Below are 20303 nucleotides of genomic sequence, written 5' to 3'. Positions count from 1 at the left end.
TTCTGTGGTAGTGACATGCCATGAAAAGACCAGTAAATCACATCTAGAAGTGTTGTACAGGACAACAGCCCATGATTATTTAATGATTATTTAATTATTATTGTTATTATTATTATTATTATTAACCCTTAAACTTCACACAAAGCAAGGGCACTACAATCTGAGAGCCACAAAACAATTCCCATACAACAGACCTGGGAGAGAAGTAAGGGAGGCAGTTAATAAAATAAAAAATAAAATAAAAATAAAAATAAAAATAAAAATAAAATAAAAGAAAGAGAGAAAGGACATAAAGAATTGATAAATTTGGGTTGGACATTGCAAATTCTGTGCAGAGTCCTGCCCTGGCACTGTGCCCCATCCCAGGGCACATTCCCTCTTCCAGGGGCAGCAACTGCTGCTCCTTCTTCCCTGAGTCCCCCTCCACATCTGCAAAACATCTGTGTCCTGTCCTTCCTTCTCTTCATCCCATGGGAAGCTGGTAAAAATTACCAGATAATGGTCATTAATAATAAAAATAGACCCCATAAATGGCTTACGCATTTATGTATTCGCTTTTGCATGTTGTTATTGATCAGAAGTATTTAGATGTGGTACAGATTGTAACTTTTTTTAGCTGCTTGTAAATAGAATATCATAAAATATCATTTCATATCCATCAGCTGAAGGATGTACTGTATTGCTCATAGAGGAGAGGAAGCCAACAGGCACTGGGAAAGATGATGAAATTGCAGATCTCAGCATATTGATATTTGCTGATTCAGACTAACTAAACCCATTGGAAAATGCTTGGTAGGCCTAAAACCAGTAGATATACTTTGCCGAACTTGTAAGTGGTGTGTGCTGTGAAAAGAGCAGTGACTCCCTGGCCACCCAGCGCTGCTTGCTTGCTTTATTGACCATTAAAGATATAAAAATGAAATTGGGTTTAGCTCTGGAAATTTTCTCTCATGCTCCGTGTTTGTGTGGCCCGTGCGGGCGGAGCGGGGCTGGCGGGAGCCGCGCTCCCCTCAGAGCCCCTGAGGGCGGCAGCAATGGCGGCGCCGCTCCCTCAGCGCCCGGGCCCGGCCCCGGCGGGCGGGGAGCCCTCGGCAGCGCCCTGCGGGCAGCAGGGAGCGAGCGCCGGTGCCCGGCAGAGCCCTGAGGGACACCCTGTCGTGAACGGCGGAAGAAATGCCTCACACAATATGCGTGAATGGCAAATCCCAAAGTTTATTGAAAGCTCACACATATTTATATTGGTGTTAATGAAGCTTATACATATTGCAAAAGCTGAGCTCATTATTGGTTAAAGCACACTTAGATCAACCACACCTACTTCTATGCTCTAATGATTATTTTGTTTCTATGTTTGCATTCTTCTAGCTTCTCTACCTAGGATATCTACATTTTCTGGCAAGCGATTTTCTCCCCCATCTTCCCGTTTCAGCGCAGGTCACTATGACCTTTGACAGTGATTGGACACTGGTTACATAATCCCTAGCTTGTTTCCCCTATCCTTATCCAACGATATCACATCGAAGTGGCCTTTCTCAGCTAACCAATTATCCAAAAAGCTCTCCACATTTCCCCCGTTTTTCTGTTGAACAAGCATGGTTTGATTAAATGCGGTAGTTATCATCTTTCGCACCATATTCTGTAAGCATATACAAAAACATGGCAAGACTAATATTAACAACAAAGCTACAATAGCTACTACAATGCTAACCTTAACAACAGAGCGTAACTATGATCTTAAGCTTAAAGATTTGAGCCATCCATCAATACCAAGGCCTGATTCTACCTGTAAGTTCCCAGTTAACCTCCGTAACTCAGAGAGCTGTGAGTGTACAGACTGTGCATGATCAGAAAGATTCATGCAACACATGCCCTCAAATTCATCACAGCCATGGCCTTGTGCAAGTAAAAGAAAATCAATTGCAGCTCTATTTTGAAGTGTCGCATGGCGAATAGAATCAACATCAAGCAAAAGACTAGAAATCGCTAAAGAAGTTGCATTTGTTTGTTTAGCAAGCTAACACTCTAACCTATTTAAAATAGCATGAGCACGTGCTGCTGATACCCCTGGGGCTAAGAAAGATGCTGCGATTATGGCCGCTGGGGACCAAAACTTTACATCATCCCGGCAGTCTGCAGCAAATGCATGAGCCATTCGTTTGCTTCTATGATGGAGGCTCATGTTCAGTATCATGGACATGTTGGGTGTGAGTAGAGACAGCCGTCCAAGTGTACATGGTCCCCCGTGCAGCATTGATGGGATACCGGCCCAAGCACGGTCCCCACATATCAGGAAATATCCTGCTGGCAATTGAATAGGGTCATTGGATGAGACTGACACTCTCTTTGTTGTATAATTGCACCAGGCCGATGCATTTCGGTAGACAGTCATGCTGAAAGTTACAACATTAGAGTGGTTCTTGACTGACAGCAGGCTTCTATGGTTAAAATGAATGCATGCATCTGCCATCACTGACCCTAACAACTCCAACTCTTGGGGCTCTTGTGGTGCTATAGAAAAGTGGGAAACCCACTGATCCCAATTATCCACACTCGTCCTAGCATTGCTGACCTTACAAGTTGGTACATGTAAAGGGCACGGCCAGGGATCTGCTGGTAATCCAACCAAACAAGTTGTGAAAGGATTGCCAGGAGAAGACAATGACAGGCAAATAGTCTCTTGCTTAGTCAAGTTTGCCAGGGTGACCCATATGTTAGTCTTGGGCTGAGGTGGGGCCCATGCCTGATGGTCTACACTGTCCACAAAAGAAGCAAAAATTAATAAAACAATAACATAAAGTTTCCATCAAACACAGCTGCTTGGGTCCATTTAGCAGGTACCCACAGAGATCCTGTAGGGGTAGAAACACAAAGATATCCGCGGCCCCAATATAACACCTTAGCAGGACCTTGCCATTGTCCTGTTTTAGGATCCCTGTATCTCACCCATACATCTTTCTTTACATCATCTGTTTCTTGTACATAGTGACAAATCACAGCAGGAACCTTATTTTCCCCAAAAACACACAAGTGGTTCAAAACAAGCAAACACTTTAACAATCTTTCTTGTGGCTCTCTGGTATCCATATATTTACGCAGATATCTTTTCAAGGTACCATTTGCTCTCTGCGGCTGCATAAACAGCCCATGTAACCTCCGGTTTTGAACCTTTTTTATAGAGGCATCCTCTATTCGCTCACACACTCCTGCCACATACAAAGAATCTGTTACAATGTTAAGAGGTCCAGAGAAATGCATCATGGCCTATACAACAGCCAATAGCTCCATCGTTTGCAAAGTGTCCGACTCAGTAGTTCGGAGTACATGATGATGCCATTGTCCCTTTTCTCACCAGGTCACTGCAGCGGTTTTGGATTTTCTTCCTGCATCTGTGTAAGCAGTTATAGCATCCAATAAGGGCTTTAGTGATCTTTTTGGGCATTGAATCCAACCCCACTGTCCTATCACGACCTTTTTTGAGCAAATCAGTTAAAATGTCAATTTTCTGAAGAAGGGTTTTATGTTGTTGAAGTGGAGGAGATATCCATTCCAAGGCCCATATCTCCCCCGTTTTTCTGTTATGCTGAGTAAGTGCACCCAGTAAAAATTTTGGTCCACACCAAACCGCCAGCTGTATAGGAAGATCAAGATCATGTCTCTGAACACTGCCTTGTGTGATACAGTCCAATACCTGCTGCAGTGTCTCGAGGATGAAGAGCAATAGTAAAGAAGCAGTCCTTCAGATCAATAATCAAAAGTGGCCAGTCCCTTGGCAGCATAGCAAGATTAGGTAATCCTGGTTGTAAGGCTCCCATAGGTAATCCATCAATAACGAGTGGTCCCTTTACCCCAGTTGGAATCTTTTCCGGGTGAGTAGACATCAGGGTCACTGTGGCCGCTGCTGCTGCCAGGTCCACTCCGAGGCTCCCGGCGGTGGCGGGCTGGAGGCAGGTCGAGCTGAAGCGGTGACAGCTGCTACTTGTGTCTGGGCACAGGGAGCTGGTGGCTGGGAAGCAGAACCGCGCTGAGCAGCCGCGGGGCGGGCGGACCCCCCGGAGCCCGCTGCCCCACGGGGGGTGGGAGGCCCATCCTGCCGCCCCCCCGGCTCGGGGGTCGGGGCGGCTGCGGAGCGGAGCGGGAGGCGGTCGGGCTGCAGCTGCTAAGCCGCTTAGGGCTGGGGCTGGCACGAGCCTCTCCGGCGGGGTGGCTGCGGGCTGTGCGCTGCAGCGGGGACGCTGAGGGAGCGGATCCGGAGCGGGAGGACGCGGAGGAGGTGTAGGGTTTAACACCGGGGCAGGCGGCGCGGACGGCACGGCTGGAGTATGTGCGGGGGGAGCTGCCGCCTGAAGCAGGAGCTGATAGCGGCGGGGAGCTGTTGTCTGGAGCAGGAACTAGCCTCGGCGGGGAGCCGCCGAAGTCGGCGAGGGGGTGCCACTTAAAACAGGCACCGACGCTGGCGGGGCCGTGTTGCATGGGCTGCACTAGCCTGCTGGGCAGCTCTTTCCTCTGCCTGGTATTTCAGCAATTCACCATGCACGACTCGCCATAACTTTCCCAACTTTCTCGCGGCTTTATCATCATCTATGATTACCTGCCACAACTTATCCCCAAATATAGGGCACTCTGATAGCCTATGCACTGCGCGAAGATTCCGAAAAAGTCCTTGTGCATACCCATGAGCTAACCACCCATGAAGCTCTTTCTGCAAATCTATACCCTTAACCTTACGCTTTTATAAAAAGCTAGGAAATAAATCATATGCTGCTTGCCTTTCTTTATCCATGTTAAAGATAACAGCGCACTTCTTGCAGCCCTTCCAGACTCCGGCAGCACGTATCGGCCGGGTTCTCCATTGAGGTCACCCAGGGCTCAGCACTTTCCCTTTTTCAGCGGTGCTTTTGCCGTCCTCGGCTGCGATAGGACCCGAACCCCTTACGCCGCTCGACTGTGGCTACCGTTGAAAGACGTCCGGGGTCACCATTTGTCGTGAACGGCGGAAGAAATGCCTCACACAATATGCGTGGATGGCAAATCCCAAAGTTTATTGAAAGCTCACACATATTTATATTGGTGTTAATGAAGCTTATACATATTGCAAAAGCTGAGCTCATTATTGGTTAAAGCACACTTAGATCAACCACACCTACTTCTATGCTCTAATGATTATTTTGTTTCTATGTTTGCATTCTTCTAGCTTCTCTACCTAGGATATCTACATTTTCTGGCAAGCAATTTTCTCCCCCATCTTCCCGTTTCAGCACAGGTCACTATGACCTTTGTCAGTGATTGGACACTGGTTACATAATCCCTAGCTTGTTTCCCCTATCCTTATCCAACGATATCACATCAAAGTGGCCTTTCTCAGCTAACCAATTATCCAAAAAGCTCTCTACAACACCCCTGCTCCCCGGGCTCCCGCCGCTCCTGGAGCCGCTGCCCACGAGTGCCCGGCCCGTCCGTGCGGCCAATTCCTGGTGCCCTGGGCAGCGCAGCCGGCAAAGCCAGGGCTCTGCACTGTGGGGCTGGGGCTGTCCTGTGGCAGCGTGGCCAAAGCCTCTCAGGGCTCTGGGCACAGCAGGGGCCCAAGGCCACAAGTGCGGGGCTGCTCCCAGCCAGTTCCTGGCTGCTCCACTGATGTTGGGCTGCCGGGGGTGGCCCTTTGTGACACGGGCACACGGTGTCGGGACCCTTTGTGATGTGGGACGTGCTGGTGGCCAGAGAGCCTTGTGACATCAGGGAGCCCGGCCCTGGCTGAGGGTGTCTAAGGGGCGCAGAGCCCTGCGGTGCCCAGTCACAGGAGAGCCGCTCTCTGTGCAGGAAGCAGCTCCCTGTGTCTGTCTGCGCTGGACGCCCACAGCGACAGAGGCCGACAGTGACAGACAAGGACAGCAACAAGGACAAAGGCAACTCCAACTCCCGGTCGCCAGCCCCTTGCCCAGCTGGCTGGAGGCCCCCAGCGGGCAGTGGTCGGGGGCAGTGGGCAGGTCAGTCCTGCCACTGTCACAGACTGAGGAGGAGGAGAGGCCCTTTGCCAACGAGGACCGCGAGCTTTCCCAGTGGGAAGCTTTGCAAGAGACATATCCTAAAGAAGTGCTGAGAGTCCAAGAAATGTCCCAGCAGAGATCCAGGAGCAGCCAAGAGCTGTACCAATGCCAGGTACGTGTGAGAGTTGGGGAAGTTTCCCTGTGCAGAGGTGGGACACACCAAGAGCTCTATGAACAGAGAGAAACTGTCACAGTCCAGGAGCTGTAGCAGTGGGGAGAGTCCTCAGTGAGATGTAGCAAGAGGTGTGCGAGTGGGAAGAATGTGTCACAAGCCAAGAGATATCCCAGTGGGGAATAGACATGAGAGGGCAGCAGGAGCTGGGATGGGGAGAAGACAAAAGATGCCATGAGCTGTCCCTGCAGAGAGATGTGAGTGTCCCAGAGGATTCCCTATGGGACGATTCCCAAGAGCTTTCTTAGGGGGAAGGTGAGAGGTAACCAAGACCTCTGACCATGGGGACAAGATGTGCACTGTCACATGTCCCCATGGGCAGACAGGAGAGAGCTGGAATTGTCCCAGGTGAGAGGCAGCAGTGCCAAGGAGCTGTCCCAAAGAGCAGACGCTGCAGCCCAGGAGCTGCCCTGCTGGGACGATGGGAGTGAGCGAAAGCTGTCGCAGTGGGAGGAAGATGTGAGCAGGCAGGAGCTGTCCCAGTGGAGAAATGCCATCAGCTCTGAGATGTGGGACAGATCCTTGCTAGCAGGGAGTGACAGGAGCCTGAGCCTTGTCCCCCAGGGGGCCCAGCTGTGGCAGCCCCGTGGGCACAGAGGTGGGAGCAGAGGCAGTGCCTGCCCCAACCAGCGCCTCTCCTTCCCTACAGAGTCCCACGGAGGCCGGGCCGGCAGCTGCTGCCCCAGCGGGAGCTGCTGAGGAGGAGGAGCCCCTGGAGCCTCTGGCCCCTGGGGCAGAAGAGGCAGCAGAGCCTCCTGCCCCCAGGAAGGAGCCGCCATCAGCAGGGACACAGAGCCCAGTGCCTGCCCCTGTCAGCCCCCCAGGCTGCAGCCAGGCTCTGCTGGACTTGGCGTGGCTCATCAGCTGTGTGATCGTGAGCCAGCTACTGCTGGAGGTCCAGGCACCCGGGCCGCAGCCGCAGGAGCAGAGGGAAGAAAGTGAGGATGCAGCAGTGGTAGGAACAGGCCCAGCAGAGAGGGAAGAGAGCCCCGTGCCTGCCCCGCACAGCCCCCCCGGGCCCTGCTCTGCCCGGCTGGGATTCCCGGCCCCCGGGCAGCAGCCGCAGGGGGCAGTGGCAGAGCCCGAGCTGCCACAGGAAGGCAGCCAGGAGAGCTCGGGCTGGGAGAGTGACTGGGACGCCTCCAGTGAGGAAGAAGAGGAGCAAATAGAGTCAGACCTGTCCCAATGGACAGACTCTTCTCTGGAAGAGCTGTCCGAGGATGACAATTGGAGCTCCAGTTCTTGGGACTTCTGGAGAGCCACTGTGGGCCCAGTGAAGGAGGAGGACAGCCAGGCTTGTCCCCCAGAGGGGCCCCGCTCTGGCAGCCCCGCGGGCACAGCGGTGGCAGCAGGGGCAGCCCCTGCCCTGGCCAGCTCCTCTCCTGGCCCGGGCCGTGCCACGGAGGCCGAGCCGGCAGCTGCTGCCCGGTGCGGAGCTGCTGAGGAGGCGGCAGCGGGGGCGGCGCCTGCCCCGCACAGCGGCCCCGGGCCCTGCTCTGCCCCGCTGGGATTCCCGGGCCCCGGGGAGCAGCCGGAGGGGGCAGTGGCAGAGCCAGAGCTGGCAGGGTCAGAGCTGTGCCTGGAAGGCAGCCAGGAGAGCTCGGACTGGGACAGTGAGCCCGGCAGTGAGAGGGACGCCTACAGCGAGAGAGAGGAAGAGGAGTGGGCAGTGGCAGGGTCAAAGCTGTTCAAGGAAGGCAGCCAGGAGACCTCGGTTTGGGACAGTGAGTCCTGCAGTGAGAGGGACATCTACAGTGTGGAAGAGGAAGAGGAGTGGGCAGTGGCAGAGCCAAAGCTTTTCAAGGAAGGAAGCCAGGAGACCTCGGTTTGGGACAGTGAGTCCTGCAGTGAGAGGGATGCCTACAGTGTGACAGAGGAAGAGGAGTGGGCAGTGGCAGAGCCAAAGCTTTTCAAGGAAGGAAGCCAGGAGACCTCGGTTTGGGACAGTGAATCCTGCAGTGAGAGGGATGCCTACAGCGAGAGAGAGGAAGAGGAGTGGGCAGTGGCAGGGTCAAAGCTGTTCAAGGAAGGCAGCCAGGAGACCTTGGTTTGGGACAGTGAATCCTGCAGTGAGAGGGATGCCTACAGCGAGAGAGAGGAAGAGGAGTGGGCAGTGGCAGGGTCAAAGCTGTTCAAGGAAGGCAGCCAGGAGACCTCGGTTTGGGACAGTGAGTCCTGCAGTGAGAGGGACGCCTACAGTGTGACAGAGGAAGAGGAGTGGGCAGTGGCAGAGCCAAAGCTTTTCAAGGAAGGCAGCCAGGAGACCTCAGTTTGGGACAGTGAGTCCTGCAGTGAGAGGGACATCTACAGCGAGAGAGAGGAAGAGGAAGGTGAAGTCAAGTCCCTGCTGTCACTGCCATGGGCAGACTCTTCTCCCAAAGAGGTGCCCCAGCTGGCAGCCCCTGCCCTGGCCAGCGCCTCTCCTGGCCCGGGCCGTGCCACGGAGGCCGAGCCGGCAGCTGCTGCCCGGTGCGGAGCTGCTGAGGAGGCGTTGCCTGGTGTTGCCAAGGCCAGGAAACGTCCCTCCCGCTTCAGGCGGGCGCTGCGGGCGCTGCAGGCGCTGTTCCGCTGTCCCTGCCTCAGGCCACGGCCCGAGGAGTGAAACAGGAAAAGATGAAGAAAAAGAAGAAGAAGATGAAGACAAAGAAGATGAAGGAGATGAGGAAGAAGATGACAAAGAAGATGAAGATCGAGACAAGACCATGAAGACCGAGTGGAAAAAGATTATAAAGAAGAAGACGACTGTCTCAGTTTTGAGACAAATTGAAGAGAGCATACTCCCAAATGAAATGTCTCCTCTCAAGGCTTTCAGCAATTGCCCTCCACCAACAGAAAATGAATAGCAAGAGAGGAAAGTGGCAACACCCAAACCCAACAGTGAATTCCAACAGAATGCTCACAGAACTCTCTCCTCTGGCCCACACAGACACAGGAAGAAAGACCCAAAATTCCTGGAAATTGGGGCAAATGTTGAAGAAATTCCCTTTCTCAACTTGGGGTGTGAGATGGCAGCGTCTTTCCTGCTGAGGGCAGTGGAGCTTCCCCAGAGCAGTTCCACCCAGCAGAAGGCACAGCCCTGGTGGCTCTCTGGGCTCCTGGACCTCCTGTCCAGGGCAGCCAAAGCAGCTGGGCCGGAGTCTCTGGCTGTGCTTTCTCTGCCCGCCTCGGCTCCTTGATGCTTGGGGCTGGAACGGGACGGCCCCGCTACCGCCGGTGCCGCTGCTCTGGTGTGGGAGCAGCAGCTGTTGGGTTCAGCTGGAGGGGCTGAAAGATTGCTGCTGCAGCTCCTCCAAGGCAGGGAAGGGAAAAGCTTTGGCATGGGCCAGCAAAGCCAAGCAAGGCCAGCAAAACCGTAGCAGGCAGAGCCAGGAACAGCTGGGCAGTGAGGCTTGGAAAATGGCCGGGCAAAGAGGCCAAAGCTCCCCCCTTCCCCGCCCCACACACACCCGGCCCCGGGCCTGGAAGGTGCAGCAACCATTTCTTGGGCACAAAGCAGAGGCTCCTGGAACGGACTCTCAGCACAAACCACTGCAAGACAACGACAAGACAAAGACAAAGAAGACCATGAAGATGAAGAAGACGATGACAAAGAAGACAAAGATGAAGACTAAGACAAGTCACAGAAGGCTTATTTAAGGATAATAGAAGAAGATTAGGAATAAGAATTTAGAAATACTTAGAAGAAGAGTACTAGGAATAGGAATAAGAATTTAAAAATATGTAGAAGAAGAAGAAAAAGAAGAATAGGAATAGGAATAAGAATTTAAAAATACTTAGAAGTAGCAAAGAAGAAGAGTAGTAAGAAAGAGTAGTACGAAGAAGAAGAATAACACTAAGAAGGATAAGAATAGAAAAATGAAGAGAATATTGAATTAATAAATAAAATTAGAAAATAATTTCTTTTTATTTCATATTGTATATTTATATTACAATCTATGATATAAAAACATCAATAGAACATATGCCATAATTACGATATATTATAATGTCCCAACACTGTTCCTGTTCTTGAAGAATTTGTGTGTCTTCTAATAAAGTTTCTAAAAAGGCACAAGAGCAGAGTGCCCAGGTTTCCTTTGCAGTCTCTCAGCGGTGCCGATGTATTTTGGCAGGCAGTGCCCCGGAGTCCCCTGTGAGCAGTGAGTGCTCAGCCCCAGCCCAGCGGCAGAGTTGCTGGCCGGGCGGGCAGGGCAGGGCTGGCGCTGCTCTCTGCAGGCGAACGGAAGGCGCACGTTGAGGCCGGCGGAGAGAGAGCTGTGCTGGGAGAGAGCCCTTGGCAGCGGGGCTGTGCAGCCGCCACAGCGGAGCCAGCACAGCCCCGCTGGGACGCTGCCCGTGGCCCGGGAGCCCGGCCGGCTCACAAGGGCAGCGCCGGATCGGCGTGGGCGAGGAGCAAGGGCTGCTCCTTGCCGGGCTTGCTGTGCCTGTGAAGGGGCTGCAAAGGCTCTTCTCCCCATTTTCACTTCTAGTTTGCACACAGAACATCAGCAGAAGGATCTCACTGCTGAGCCTGTGGCTGAAGCCTTGGCCCCTCTGCTCCCCTGTCCCTGCCCAGGGCCTGCTCAGCAGAAAGCAGCTGTGGAGCCACTTCTGGAGTCCGTGCAACTCCTCCAGGCCACAGCGCTTGGGGCTGGCAGGGACCTTACAGCTCATGAAGTTCCAGCTGATTATCTCCTGCTCTGTGTCTCCTCTCTCTGACAGGAGTTTCCTCTTTCTTTCCCTCACCCTACCTCACGCTTCTTGTGCAGTCGAATCCATGTTGTTGAATAAAATCCCTCTGTTGCCCTCCCATGGTCCCATTTACCCCTTAATTGGGGCAGAGCCGTCTCCCCCTCATCGCATGGTGACACGTGGGCAGGGACACCTTCCACTATCCCAGGTGGCTTCAAGCCCCATTCCCGTTTTTCGTTGTTTTAGGACAACTTTCCCAGAATCCCAGGATCACGGCTCCAGGGCCGGGAGCTCCTGCTCAGCCCCTGCAGCAGCTCCGTGTGGGACAGCAGGGCCGGGTCCTGCCCAGCCCCGGGTGGCGCCGCTGCCGTCCCGGTGAGGCCGCGCTCGGAGCGGCCCCGCGGCGCTGCCGGGCCCTGCTCTGTCCCTTGGCTCGGGGCCGTGTCCCTGCAGCCCTGCCGGGCCCCGGTCTGTCCCTTGGCTCGGGACCGTGTCCCTGCAGCCCTGCCGGCCCCCGCTCTGTCCCTTGGCTCGGGGCCGTGTCCCTGCAGCCCTGCCGGGCCCTGCTCTGTCCCTTGGCTCGGGGCCGTGTCCCTGCAGCCCTGCCGGCCCCTGCTCTGTCCCTGCCGGGCCCCGCTCTGTCCCTTGGCCCGGGGCCGTGTCCCTGCAGCCCTGCCGGGCCCCGCTCTGTCCCTTGGCCCGGGGCCGTGTCCCTGCAGCCCTGCCGGGCCCTGCTCTGTCCCTTGGCTCAGGGCCGTGTTCCTGCAGCCCTGTTGGGCCCTGGGCTCTGGGCACACGTGGCCGGGGGCTGCTGGTGGCCACGCTGGTCGCTCTGTCCCCGTTCCTGGCAGCTCTGGGACACGTGGCCTTGGTGGCCCTCCTGTGCCATCCTGAGCGGGGGCAATGCCGCCCTCGCAGATTCATCCCAGGAAAGACAACTGGGCTTGGAAACAAAGGCCCCCTGTTGGCATAAGATATTTGTTGGGTTTTCATTACTTTTAGTTATTTATGGTGATTTTTGTTGTTCAGAGAAACAGCAGAACCAGATAATCTGCTCTTCATTTAGGAATGTTCCTCAGGAATAATATATATTATTATATATATCACTGTGTCTCTCCCTTTTTTCATAAGAAGTACAACCCAGCCTCTGTGTGTGATTGAGCTTGTAGAATGGGTTATGGGATGTGTTCTAGGCCAAAGTCTCATTTTAGCATTGTTATGATAATTTTTTCTATTTAATACCAGTTTTTTGTTGATCTGAGGGGCCATCACTCTGCATGGAGAGTGATAACCCTTTGAAAGGGCAGCTTGAGAATAAATCATAAACCCAAACCTGTTGTCTTCCAGCCCAACTGAAAGAGAGGGAAATATCAGGGAAGTGAGTGGTTACCAGGGGAATTCTCCACCAGTTGGGTTGTTTAGCCCGGAGGAGTCTCAGGGGAGACCTCATTGCTCTGCACAGCTCCCTGACATTGAGGGGGTGTCAGGCTCTGCTGCCGTGACCCAAGGGAAAGGAGGAGAGGAAATGGCCTCAAGCTGTTCCACAGGAGATCCAGATTGGAGATCTGAAAAAAAATTTCCCTGGCAGAGTGGTCAGGCCTTGGGCTGAGCTGCCCAGGGAGGTTTGGAGTCACTGTCTGTGGGAGTGTTCAGGAGGAGTCTGGATGTGGCCCTGGGAACAGGGTTTGGGGTGATGCTGGAGGTGCTTCAGTGCTACAGGATGACCTTGAAGGTGTTATAGATGCATATTATAATATTGGCCTTTTGCACTTATTGAAATGGATTTTATATGTGTAATGTTAAAGTAACTTTGTTACAGAGTTTTTATTTCTGTTGTTAATTAAGCTTAGTGAAACAGCTGATATCAGTGTGCTTGTGTTAAAATGCCTGCTTGGGTGGGATAACACCCAATGAACACAGGATGAGCACACCTGGACAGATCTGCCAGCCAGCAGCACTCACTGTCTGAAGGCAGCGTGGGCCAGGGCCCAAAGACTGAAGATGATGATGATAAAAAAGGACTAAAACCACTCCCAAGGAATACACATGCTCTAAGAAAGTGAACCCAAGAAGAAGATATGCTAAATAGTTCTTGGAACATGTAAACTGGTTTGGGGAAAAGTTTACTGTGCATAAGGGTCTGTGAATATACAAAGGGATGATGTAATTAAAGGGTCTGTGAATATGCAAAGGGCTGATGTAATTAAAAGGTATTTAAGGGGTATCCCCAAGGATAATGGGGTGGTCCTGGCTGAAGTGCCTATGCATTGGCTGTAACAACCTTTGCTCTGTGGTCCTTGTCTCCTATTGTCTTTTATTAAACTTTTTACATTTTCACAGGAGAGTGAACACATTTTTCACAAAGGTCTCTTCCAGCCCTGCTAATTCAGTGATTCTGTGACCGCTGCGGCACTCGAGCACCGGGCTGGGTTTGACTGAGCTGTTTCCCCAGCGCTGGGTTTGACTGAGCTGTTCCCCAGCACTCGAGCACCGGGCTGGGTTTGCTGGGGCTGTTTCCCCAGCGCTGGGTTTGACTGAGCTGTTTCCCCAGCACTCGAGCACCGGGCTGGGTTTGACTGAGCTCTTTCCCCAGCGCTGGGTTTGACTGAGCTGTTTCCCCAGCACTCGAGCACCGGGCTGGGTTTGCTGGAGCTGTTTCCCCAGCGCACAGAGCGAGGAAGGCTGAGGCAGCATCGCCTGGAGTCGAGCTCCATCTGCCGGGAATTCCAGCGAGCCGCAGCATCCACGGCACACCGAGAGCCCCTTCCCTGCCGCCCTGCCCTGTCCCCTCCTGCCCTGTCCCCTCCTGCCTGAGCTCCGCAGGGGATGCTCCCCCTCGGTCCGATGGGGCAGAGCAGAACTGGCCAGGACTGAGCGGGCAGGACGGGCCAGGCCGGGCTCTGAGCGGCCTCATCCCTCCCCTGGCACGGCCTGGCAGAGCCAAAGTGAAGCAGGGGCAGCCACACTGTGTGGCAGTACCAGTTGTGGCTTTCTCTGGGTCTGGATTGAAGGCACTCCAGACAGTGTTTCATGTTGGGACTCAGGTATTTATTATTTCTTATCAGTAAAACAGTCTCACTGCTGTGAGTTCTACAGCTTTTCATTAGAAGGCACAAAATGGCCAACAATCTCTTGGTACAAGGACTTTTAAGACTGAACTATCCAATGAAGAACTGACACCTGGATTATTTTCCCTTTTACCCCAATAACTGATCCCAAAGAGCTGCAATGGGGACTTTTCTGCCCAATTACAAAATGCCACCCAAACCCATGGAGAAGAAGGAGGAAGAAGCAGCATGAAGCAGAAACCCAGGACAACACCCTGTGCCCTCCATCTTGCTTCCATCCACAACACACTAAAAACCCCAAAACCTCAATTTCTCACCAAGTGATACACCTGCACTGCTCTCTATAAAAATCTATTTCACACTTTTGTGGATTCCAGTCTATGTTGAAGTCTGGGAAACTTTCTCCATGAATGAGGGTCAGAGTCAGTGCTGCCCTGGGGGTCAGGGCACCCCAGAGCAGACACAGAAATATTCCTGGTGCCCTGGGTTTCCACAGCCCTGTGCCTGGGGTTCTGTTTCTGTGCTGCAGAATTGCAGAGAATTGCAACTGTGGAACCTGCAGAGGTAGAGAATATCCCAAGTTAGAAGGATCCTGAGAATTCCCTGAGTTGGGCACCCACCAGGACAATCCAGTGCCACTGCCCAGAGCCCAGCAAGCCCAGCCTGGGCATCCCTGGCAGCGCTGGCCAAAGGCTCCTGGAGCTGTGGCAGCCTCGGGGCCGTGCCCATTCCCTGGGAGCCTGGGCAGTGCCAGCACCCTCTAGGGCAAGAACCTTGCCCTAAAATCCAACCCAAATCCCTCCTGGCCCAGCTCCAGCTGCTCCCTGGGTGCTGTCAGGTCACAGGGAGCAGAGTTCAGAGCTGTCCCTTGGTAGGAGCTGTAGACCCCAATGAATCCCCTCTCAGTCTCCTTTTCTCCAGCTGGACAAGCCAAGATCCTTCAGCCTCTCCTCGTGTGGCCCCTCCAGACCCTTCACCACCTCTGTATCCCTGCTCTGGACCCTCTCTGAGAGCATTAATGTCCTTTTCACACTGTGCAGCCCAAAGCTGCTCCCAGGACTCGAGGTGAGGCCACCCCAGCCCAGAGAGAGCTGTGACCTTTGCAGCCCCAGAGCCTGTTCAGCTTAGAGGGACCCACTGCCATCCTCTGACCCAGATGGTCTCAGCAATGCCATCTGTACAGTTTGTGTTTAACACTCTCAGAGAGTGTGGAAACAGCCAAAGGGGTTTTTGTCCCCAGGCTCTGTGTCCATGACTGTCACAGCCTCTCCCTGTTTCCCCTGTTAAGTCCCTCTCCTCTCTGACAGGGAAAAATTATTTCTTCTTCCATCCACCCCAGCTCAGCCATTCTCCAGGAAGACCTGAGTCAGATGTTTGGTACCTAAACCAAATACCTGAGGAAGGTGGGGAAGAGGGAGACAATTGCTGGAGGGAGACACACAGTTACTGAACCAGCCTAATGTAAACAAGATCTAAAGCAAGAGTTCAAAGTTATTAAAACTAGGGGAAAATGCCAAAGAAGGAAATTCTTCTCTGTTCAGTCACTCAGCTCTGGAGCCAATGAAACCTGCTTCACTATTCCTGAAAGATGATTTATGGATGTGTTTTTCTAGTGCAGACAACAATAACAACAACTGTGACCCTTTTCATCCAGGGAGCTCAAAGGGCTTCTCAAAGATCTGTGTCACTTGTGCAAGGAGGAAACTGAGGCACGGGGAGGGAGGGATTTTGCTGCAGCCAGTGGAGAAGACAGCGATAAACCCCGAGTCAGGTACAATCTGTGCTGAGCTGCATCACTCAGCACACAGAAGTCACTCAGAAACAAGGGGGGTGGGAGTGGTGGCACAGGTGAGAAAAGAGGCACCTGAGCAGTTGAAGTGAGAGAATTGCTGAGCAGCACTGGGAGAAAATGAGGTTGTTCTCCTCCTTGGGGTGTTTGCCTTCATCAGCAGCACAGAAGAGAACCTAATACCCAGAATGGTTTGGCTCTAACATGTTTGTTTTATCAAGGATAGAAAAAAAGCATTCAGGAGTTTTTGGTTTGGTTTGTTTCTTCCCCCCAGCTTTTTACAGCAGGAGAAATCACAATTTCTGGGGGACTGTTCTTGCATCTTTTTAATAGACAATGAAAAACCTCATTCTCTTAACAGAGCTGGGGTTTGTCTCCTCGAGCTTTTTTCTGTTTCCTAATTGCAATATCCACCTGGGAGGGATAAGAGATTGGAAATAGAATTTTGCTTATTTAAAGATTTGGAATAAATTTGACCTCTTGTCCCCTCTTGTCCCCCAACTCCCTCTTCCCTCCTGTGCCACCAACACTGTCTTTGTGTGGGAGGCACCTCTCAATATTCCTGTTGGTATTACTGCAAACAGGCACAAAAATAGCCCTCACAGAAGTGTCTGGAGGGGTTTCTCTCTTCCCCCACTCTTCTCTGAGTGTTCTGTGGTCCTAAAAGCCTTGAGAAGTGGCAAAATTCACCACCCACAAAGAAGGGACTCCATGAGAGACTCATTTCTCATCTCTAATGGAGCCACACTTGGAAACTTCTGGAATGTTTCATGTGGTGCCTTAATGAGAATTAAGGTGCATGGAAGATTTTAGGAAGTTGAAAATGTCCAGTTAGGCCATGGGACACTGAGAAAGGAGATGGATATTTTCCAGCAGGTGATATGGCTGAAGACCCAGGGAAGTTGGGCAGTACAAAAAGGGATCCTAAAAATCAGCTCAGATTGAGGGGATCACACTGGGAAAGGCAGGACTAAGAGGTAAAACAGCACCTTTAACACCTTTGGGCTGCAAAATCATCCAGGTCTGGACTGCACTGAAAATCGACCAAAATCCCTGGATTTTGGCCTCTCACACCTTGGGAATATTTGGGCTGGGCTGTGGTGCAAGCTGCAGACTCAGCCCAGCCTTGTCTGCTGCTTCCCACAAAGTGACAATCCTGGCAGGGTCAGCATTCCCAGGATTGGCAGGCCCCAGCCTTTGGCAACACAGATCATTTCATCATTTTCAAAAGGATGCCACTGAACCATTTTTCAGGACCACACTGACAGATTTTTGCCATCTGCAGAAAGTTTTGATTTTTGGTGCAGAAAGTTTTGATTTTCTGTTCTAAAATAGAACAACTTCCACTCATCCAGCCCCAAAATCATAATTCCCATGGGATGGAAGCACTGGCTGGGGTCACAGATCCCTCAAAGTCACCTGGGCTGGGCTGACATCCCCGTGCTCCTGCTCTGCAGGAAGCTGGGGAAATATCAGAGACAAGGGATTAGAATTCAAAAAATAGGAAGATTTTCTTTCCCCCCTCCTCTGCAGATTTGGCCACAGTTTTATGGGGCAAAAATGAAACTGGAAACATTCCTGTGTGAAATAACCTTGATTCAGAACAACTCATTCCAGAGGGGAAGGGTGAAGTTTGCCATAGAGGGATTCATGTAGGCATTTTGTTGTTTCAGTGAAAATTCACTGATTTTTCAGGAATTTCAGGTCCCTTCCAACCCAAACCATTCTGTGATTCTGTGAACTGGGAGGTCTCAGTCCTGAGGGATTCTGGTGTGAGAAAACAGGGAAATAAACTCCAGCAGGGATAAACCTGGTGGTTTTGAGAAGCACCTTCAGTTGTCAGAGCTGCTCAGGAGCCATGCCTGGGTCTCCTCTGCTCAGGGGATGTGTCCAGTATAAAAATCTGCCACTAAAGCTTCACCAGGTAAGCTACAGTCAATGCTCTAGTACATTTATTATTGCCAGTAAATTCCTGCTAAAATGATGGCTTCAAAAACACCTGTGTGGAAGAAGTATTTTACAGGCTGGGTTACCTTTTCCTTATGGAGTGGCTCAATGTTTTCTTGTTTTGTTTATGCATTATTAATCCTCATCAAAGCAAGCTCAGTTTGTGTGAGGTTCTTTTTTTCCTTATTATATTTTTTTTTTTTTTTAATTTGTGATAGATGCTGGACAGTTGTTAGTCTAAGAAGTTCAGATTAATGAAAATGCAGGCACTACTAAATTAGAGTTGCTGTGGAGCTGTATTGATGTGTTCCTGTGTTTGAGGCACTTTTTGGTGCTCCAGGAAATGATTCTGGGTCAGGAGGGAGCAGCTTCCCTCTCTCACTGTTGGCCAGGAGCACCCCAGTGCTAGATATTTTTATTTTTTGATCTCTTAGTTTATCCCTTATTAGACTTCACAAAAATTCTTTATCTCCTACTCCGTTTCTCACACTTCCCTCAGGAAAATGAGGTTTTTCCAAAGCCCTCAGCGCAGCACTGCCCCCTCCCTGCTCTGCAAGCAGGCTGGGTTTGAAATCTGTGGATTAGATTTTCTCCTTAAATTGTTTTATCCTCCTGTCAAAAAAACCCAAACAATTCCCAGACAGTGACTCGTGCTGACTAATCCAGTCTGGGAGACTTCGAGGTGTCCCTGTAACCTAAAACCAGCAAACAAGCTTCCTAATTCAGTAGCTAGACATTCCAATGGGGACCTGGAGCTTCTGGCCTTTTATTTTCCTTCTCCTCAGGGTTAAACATGCTTTTATCTGAGCTGTGCCTCCCTCCCCCGGCAGGCAGGAGTTGGGATGAGCTGGAATTTGGACATTCCTTTCCTGCCTACACTTCAAAGTGCTGCTCCACAGGGCATCCCTGTGGCAGAGTTATTGGGAGTGCTCCACAAGGGGAAAACAGGGAGCAGAGGTGGGGCTGTGCCAGGAGAACAGGGGGTGCAGAGTTATTGGGAGTGCTCCACAAGGGGAAAACAGGGAGCAGAGGTGGGGCTGTGCCAGGAGAACAGGGGGTGCAGAGTTATTGGGAGTGCTCCACAAGGGGAAAACAGGGAGCAGAGGTGGGGCTGTGCCAGGAGAACAGGGGGTGCCTGTGGTGCCTTGGGAAGGCTGACCCAGAGCAGAGGCTGGGCAGAGTTACAGAATAAATTCTGTATTTATTTACAGAATAAATTGGGATTTATTCAAAGCATCTCCTCCATGGATGCACCTTGGGCAGCACCAGAGCCCAGCCAGGGCTGCACCCAAGATGAACCAAAATGGCCCCAAAATGCACGGCCGGGCACGGGCTCTGTCCCTGGGATCAGTTCTGGTTTGTTGGATTAGGCCCTTTTCTGACCCAGAGATGGGGCGACTGAGAGGGTTTTAAAAACTTTTATTCTATTTCCAGTCTCATGAGAAGGGTGAGACAATACAGATGTTATCATTTACACCATCACAATCAGAAGCTAATTATTTCCTAATTACAATGCACTGTAAGTGTTTCTTGGCCTATCAGCTTTAGCCACACCATGCTGGAAATACCTTAAAACCAAACATCTAAAATTACCCCTCATGGGTCCCACTGCAATGCATCTTTCACAGTTCTGTTTCTCCAAACTGTCCAGTCTTATTTGCAAGGCCACATTTGAAACTTGTTCCAGCTCCATTTCTCTCTCAGCAATGTCTGTCCTACTCCAGGGCATTTCTTATCTCAAGGTTTGCACACAGATGCAAACTGTGTGAGACTTCAACTTTAAAAATTCTATACAAATTCATTTTCCACATGCTCCATTTGCATCTTGCAGTTCATTGTCCCATCCCAGCTTTAGCCCCTGCAGTCCCACCCTGCTTGTTTTTCTCTCTCCAGCCCACGGGGTTTGTGCTCTGGGGCTGAGATTTGGATCATTTGTCCTTGGTGCCCAGCTGGAGCAGGAATTGTTTTGTCTCCCTGCTCTGTGCACAGACCTCACCATCCCAGAATATGAAGCTTAGAAGTACAGACTAAAGCAGCAGAGAATCTGAAAATATAAAAGCTCAAACCTGAGGCATCACGTGGAGTAATAATTGAGGTATTCCCAAATTATCCCACAGCCCTGGAAGAAACTCAGTGTTGCAAAAAGATGTGGGGACAAGGAAAAAACCCTATTTTTGGCCCTTTTACAGTGCTGGGCTGAGTCAGGTTTTAGTCATGTCTGGAAGGCACAGGGCCATTGCAGTGGCAGCAGTGACAGGTTTCTGAGCTCTGGAGCAGGCTGTGAACAGGCTCTGTCTGGGAGCAGATAATGCAGTTTATTGTCTGCTCTGTGGCCACACACGCTGAGCCAGGCAGCAGCATGCCAGGGAAAGGGATCTCACTCCTGCCCCACAATCCAGGACGGTCCTGGAGCCACTGGGAAGGGGAGAAGCTGTGTGCACCCAAGGGAACACACCTGGGTTATTTGTCCAGAAAATCCCTGTGGGGCTGGACACACAGCTGGGTTATTGATCCAGAAAATCCCTGTGGGGTTGGACACACACCTGGGTTATTTTTCCAGAACATCCCTGTGGATTTGGACACACAGTTGGGTTATTTTTCCAGGACATCCCTGT

The 20303-nt window shown here is 51.7% G+C and overlaps 1 protein-coding gene across 1 annotated transcript; it reads left to right on the top strand.

Annotated features, from left to right (window-relative positions):
• Positions 1–3256: 3256 nt before the first annotated feature.
• On the top strand, positions 3257–8815 carry LOC139591889 (microtubule-associated protein futsch-like). Its single transcript, XM_071431115.1, has 3 exons — positions 3257–3317; positions 5855–6153; positions 6863–8815. The coding sequence occupies exons 1-3, from the start codon at positions 3257–3259 to the stop codon at positions 8813–8815; spliced, it is 2313 nt and encodes a 770-aa protein (XP_071287216.1).
• Positions 8816–20303: the final 11488 nt, after the last annotated feature.

Source organism: Agelaius tricolor, unplaced genomic scaffold (genome assembly GCF_023055355.1).
Source record: "Agelaius tricolor isolate 1412-34295 unplaced genomic scaffold, bAgeTri1.0.p SCAF_7, whole genome shotgun sequence".
NCBI lineage: Eukaryota > Metazoa > Chordata > Aves > Passeriformes > Icteridae > Agelaius > Agelaius tricolor.
This window is presented reverse-complemented; position numbering and strand designations above follow the sequence as displayed.

Excerpts from the sequence above, each read along its gene's own strand:
- LOC139591889 (XM_071431115.1), top strand. The coding sequence starts at position 3,257 with ATGGCCTATACAACAGCCAATAGCTCCATCGTTTGCAAAGTGTCCGAC. Across the intron at positions 3,318-5,854 it reads GTCCGACTCAGTAGTTCGGA|CGACAGAGGCCGACAGTGAC; the intron begins GTACATGATGAT and ends GGACGCCCACAG. Across the intron at positions 6,154-6,862 it reads AAGAGCTGTACCAATGCCAG|AGTCCCACGGAGGCCGGGCC; the intron begins GTACGTGTGAGA and ends CCTTCCCTACAG.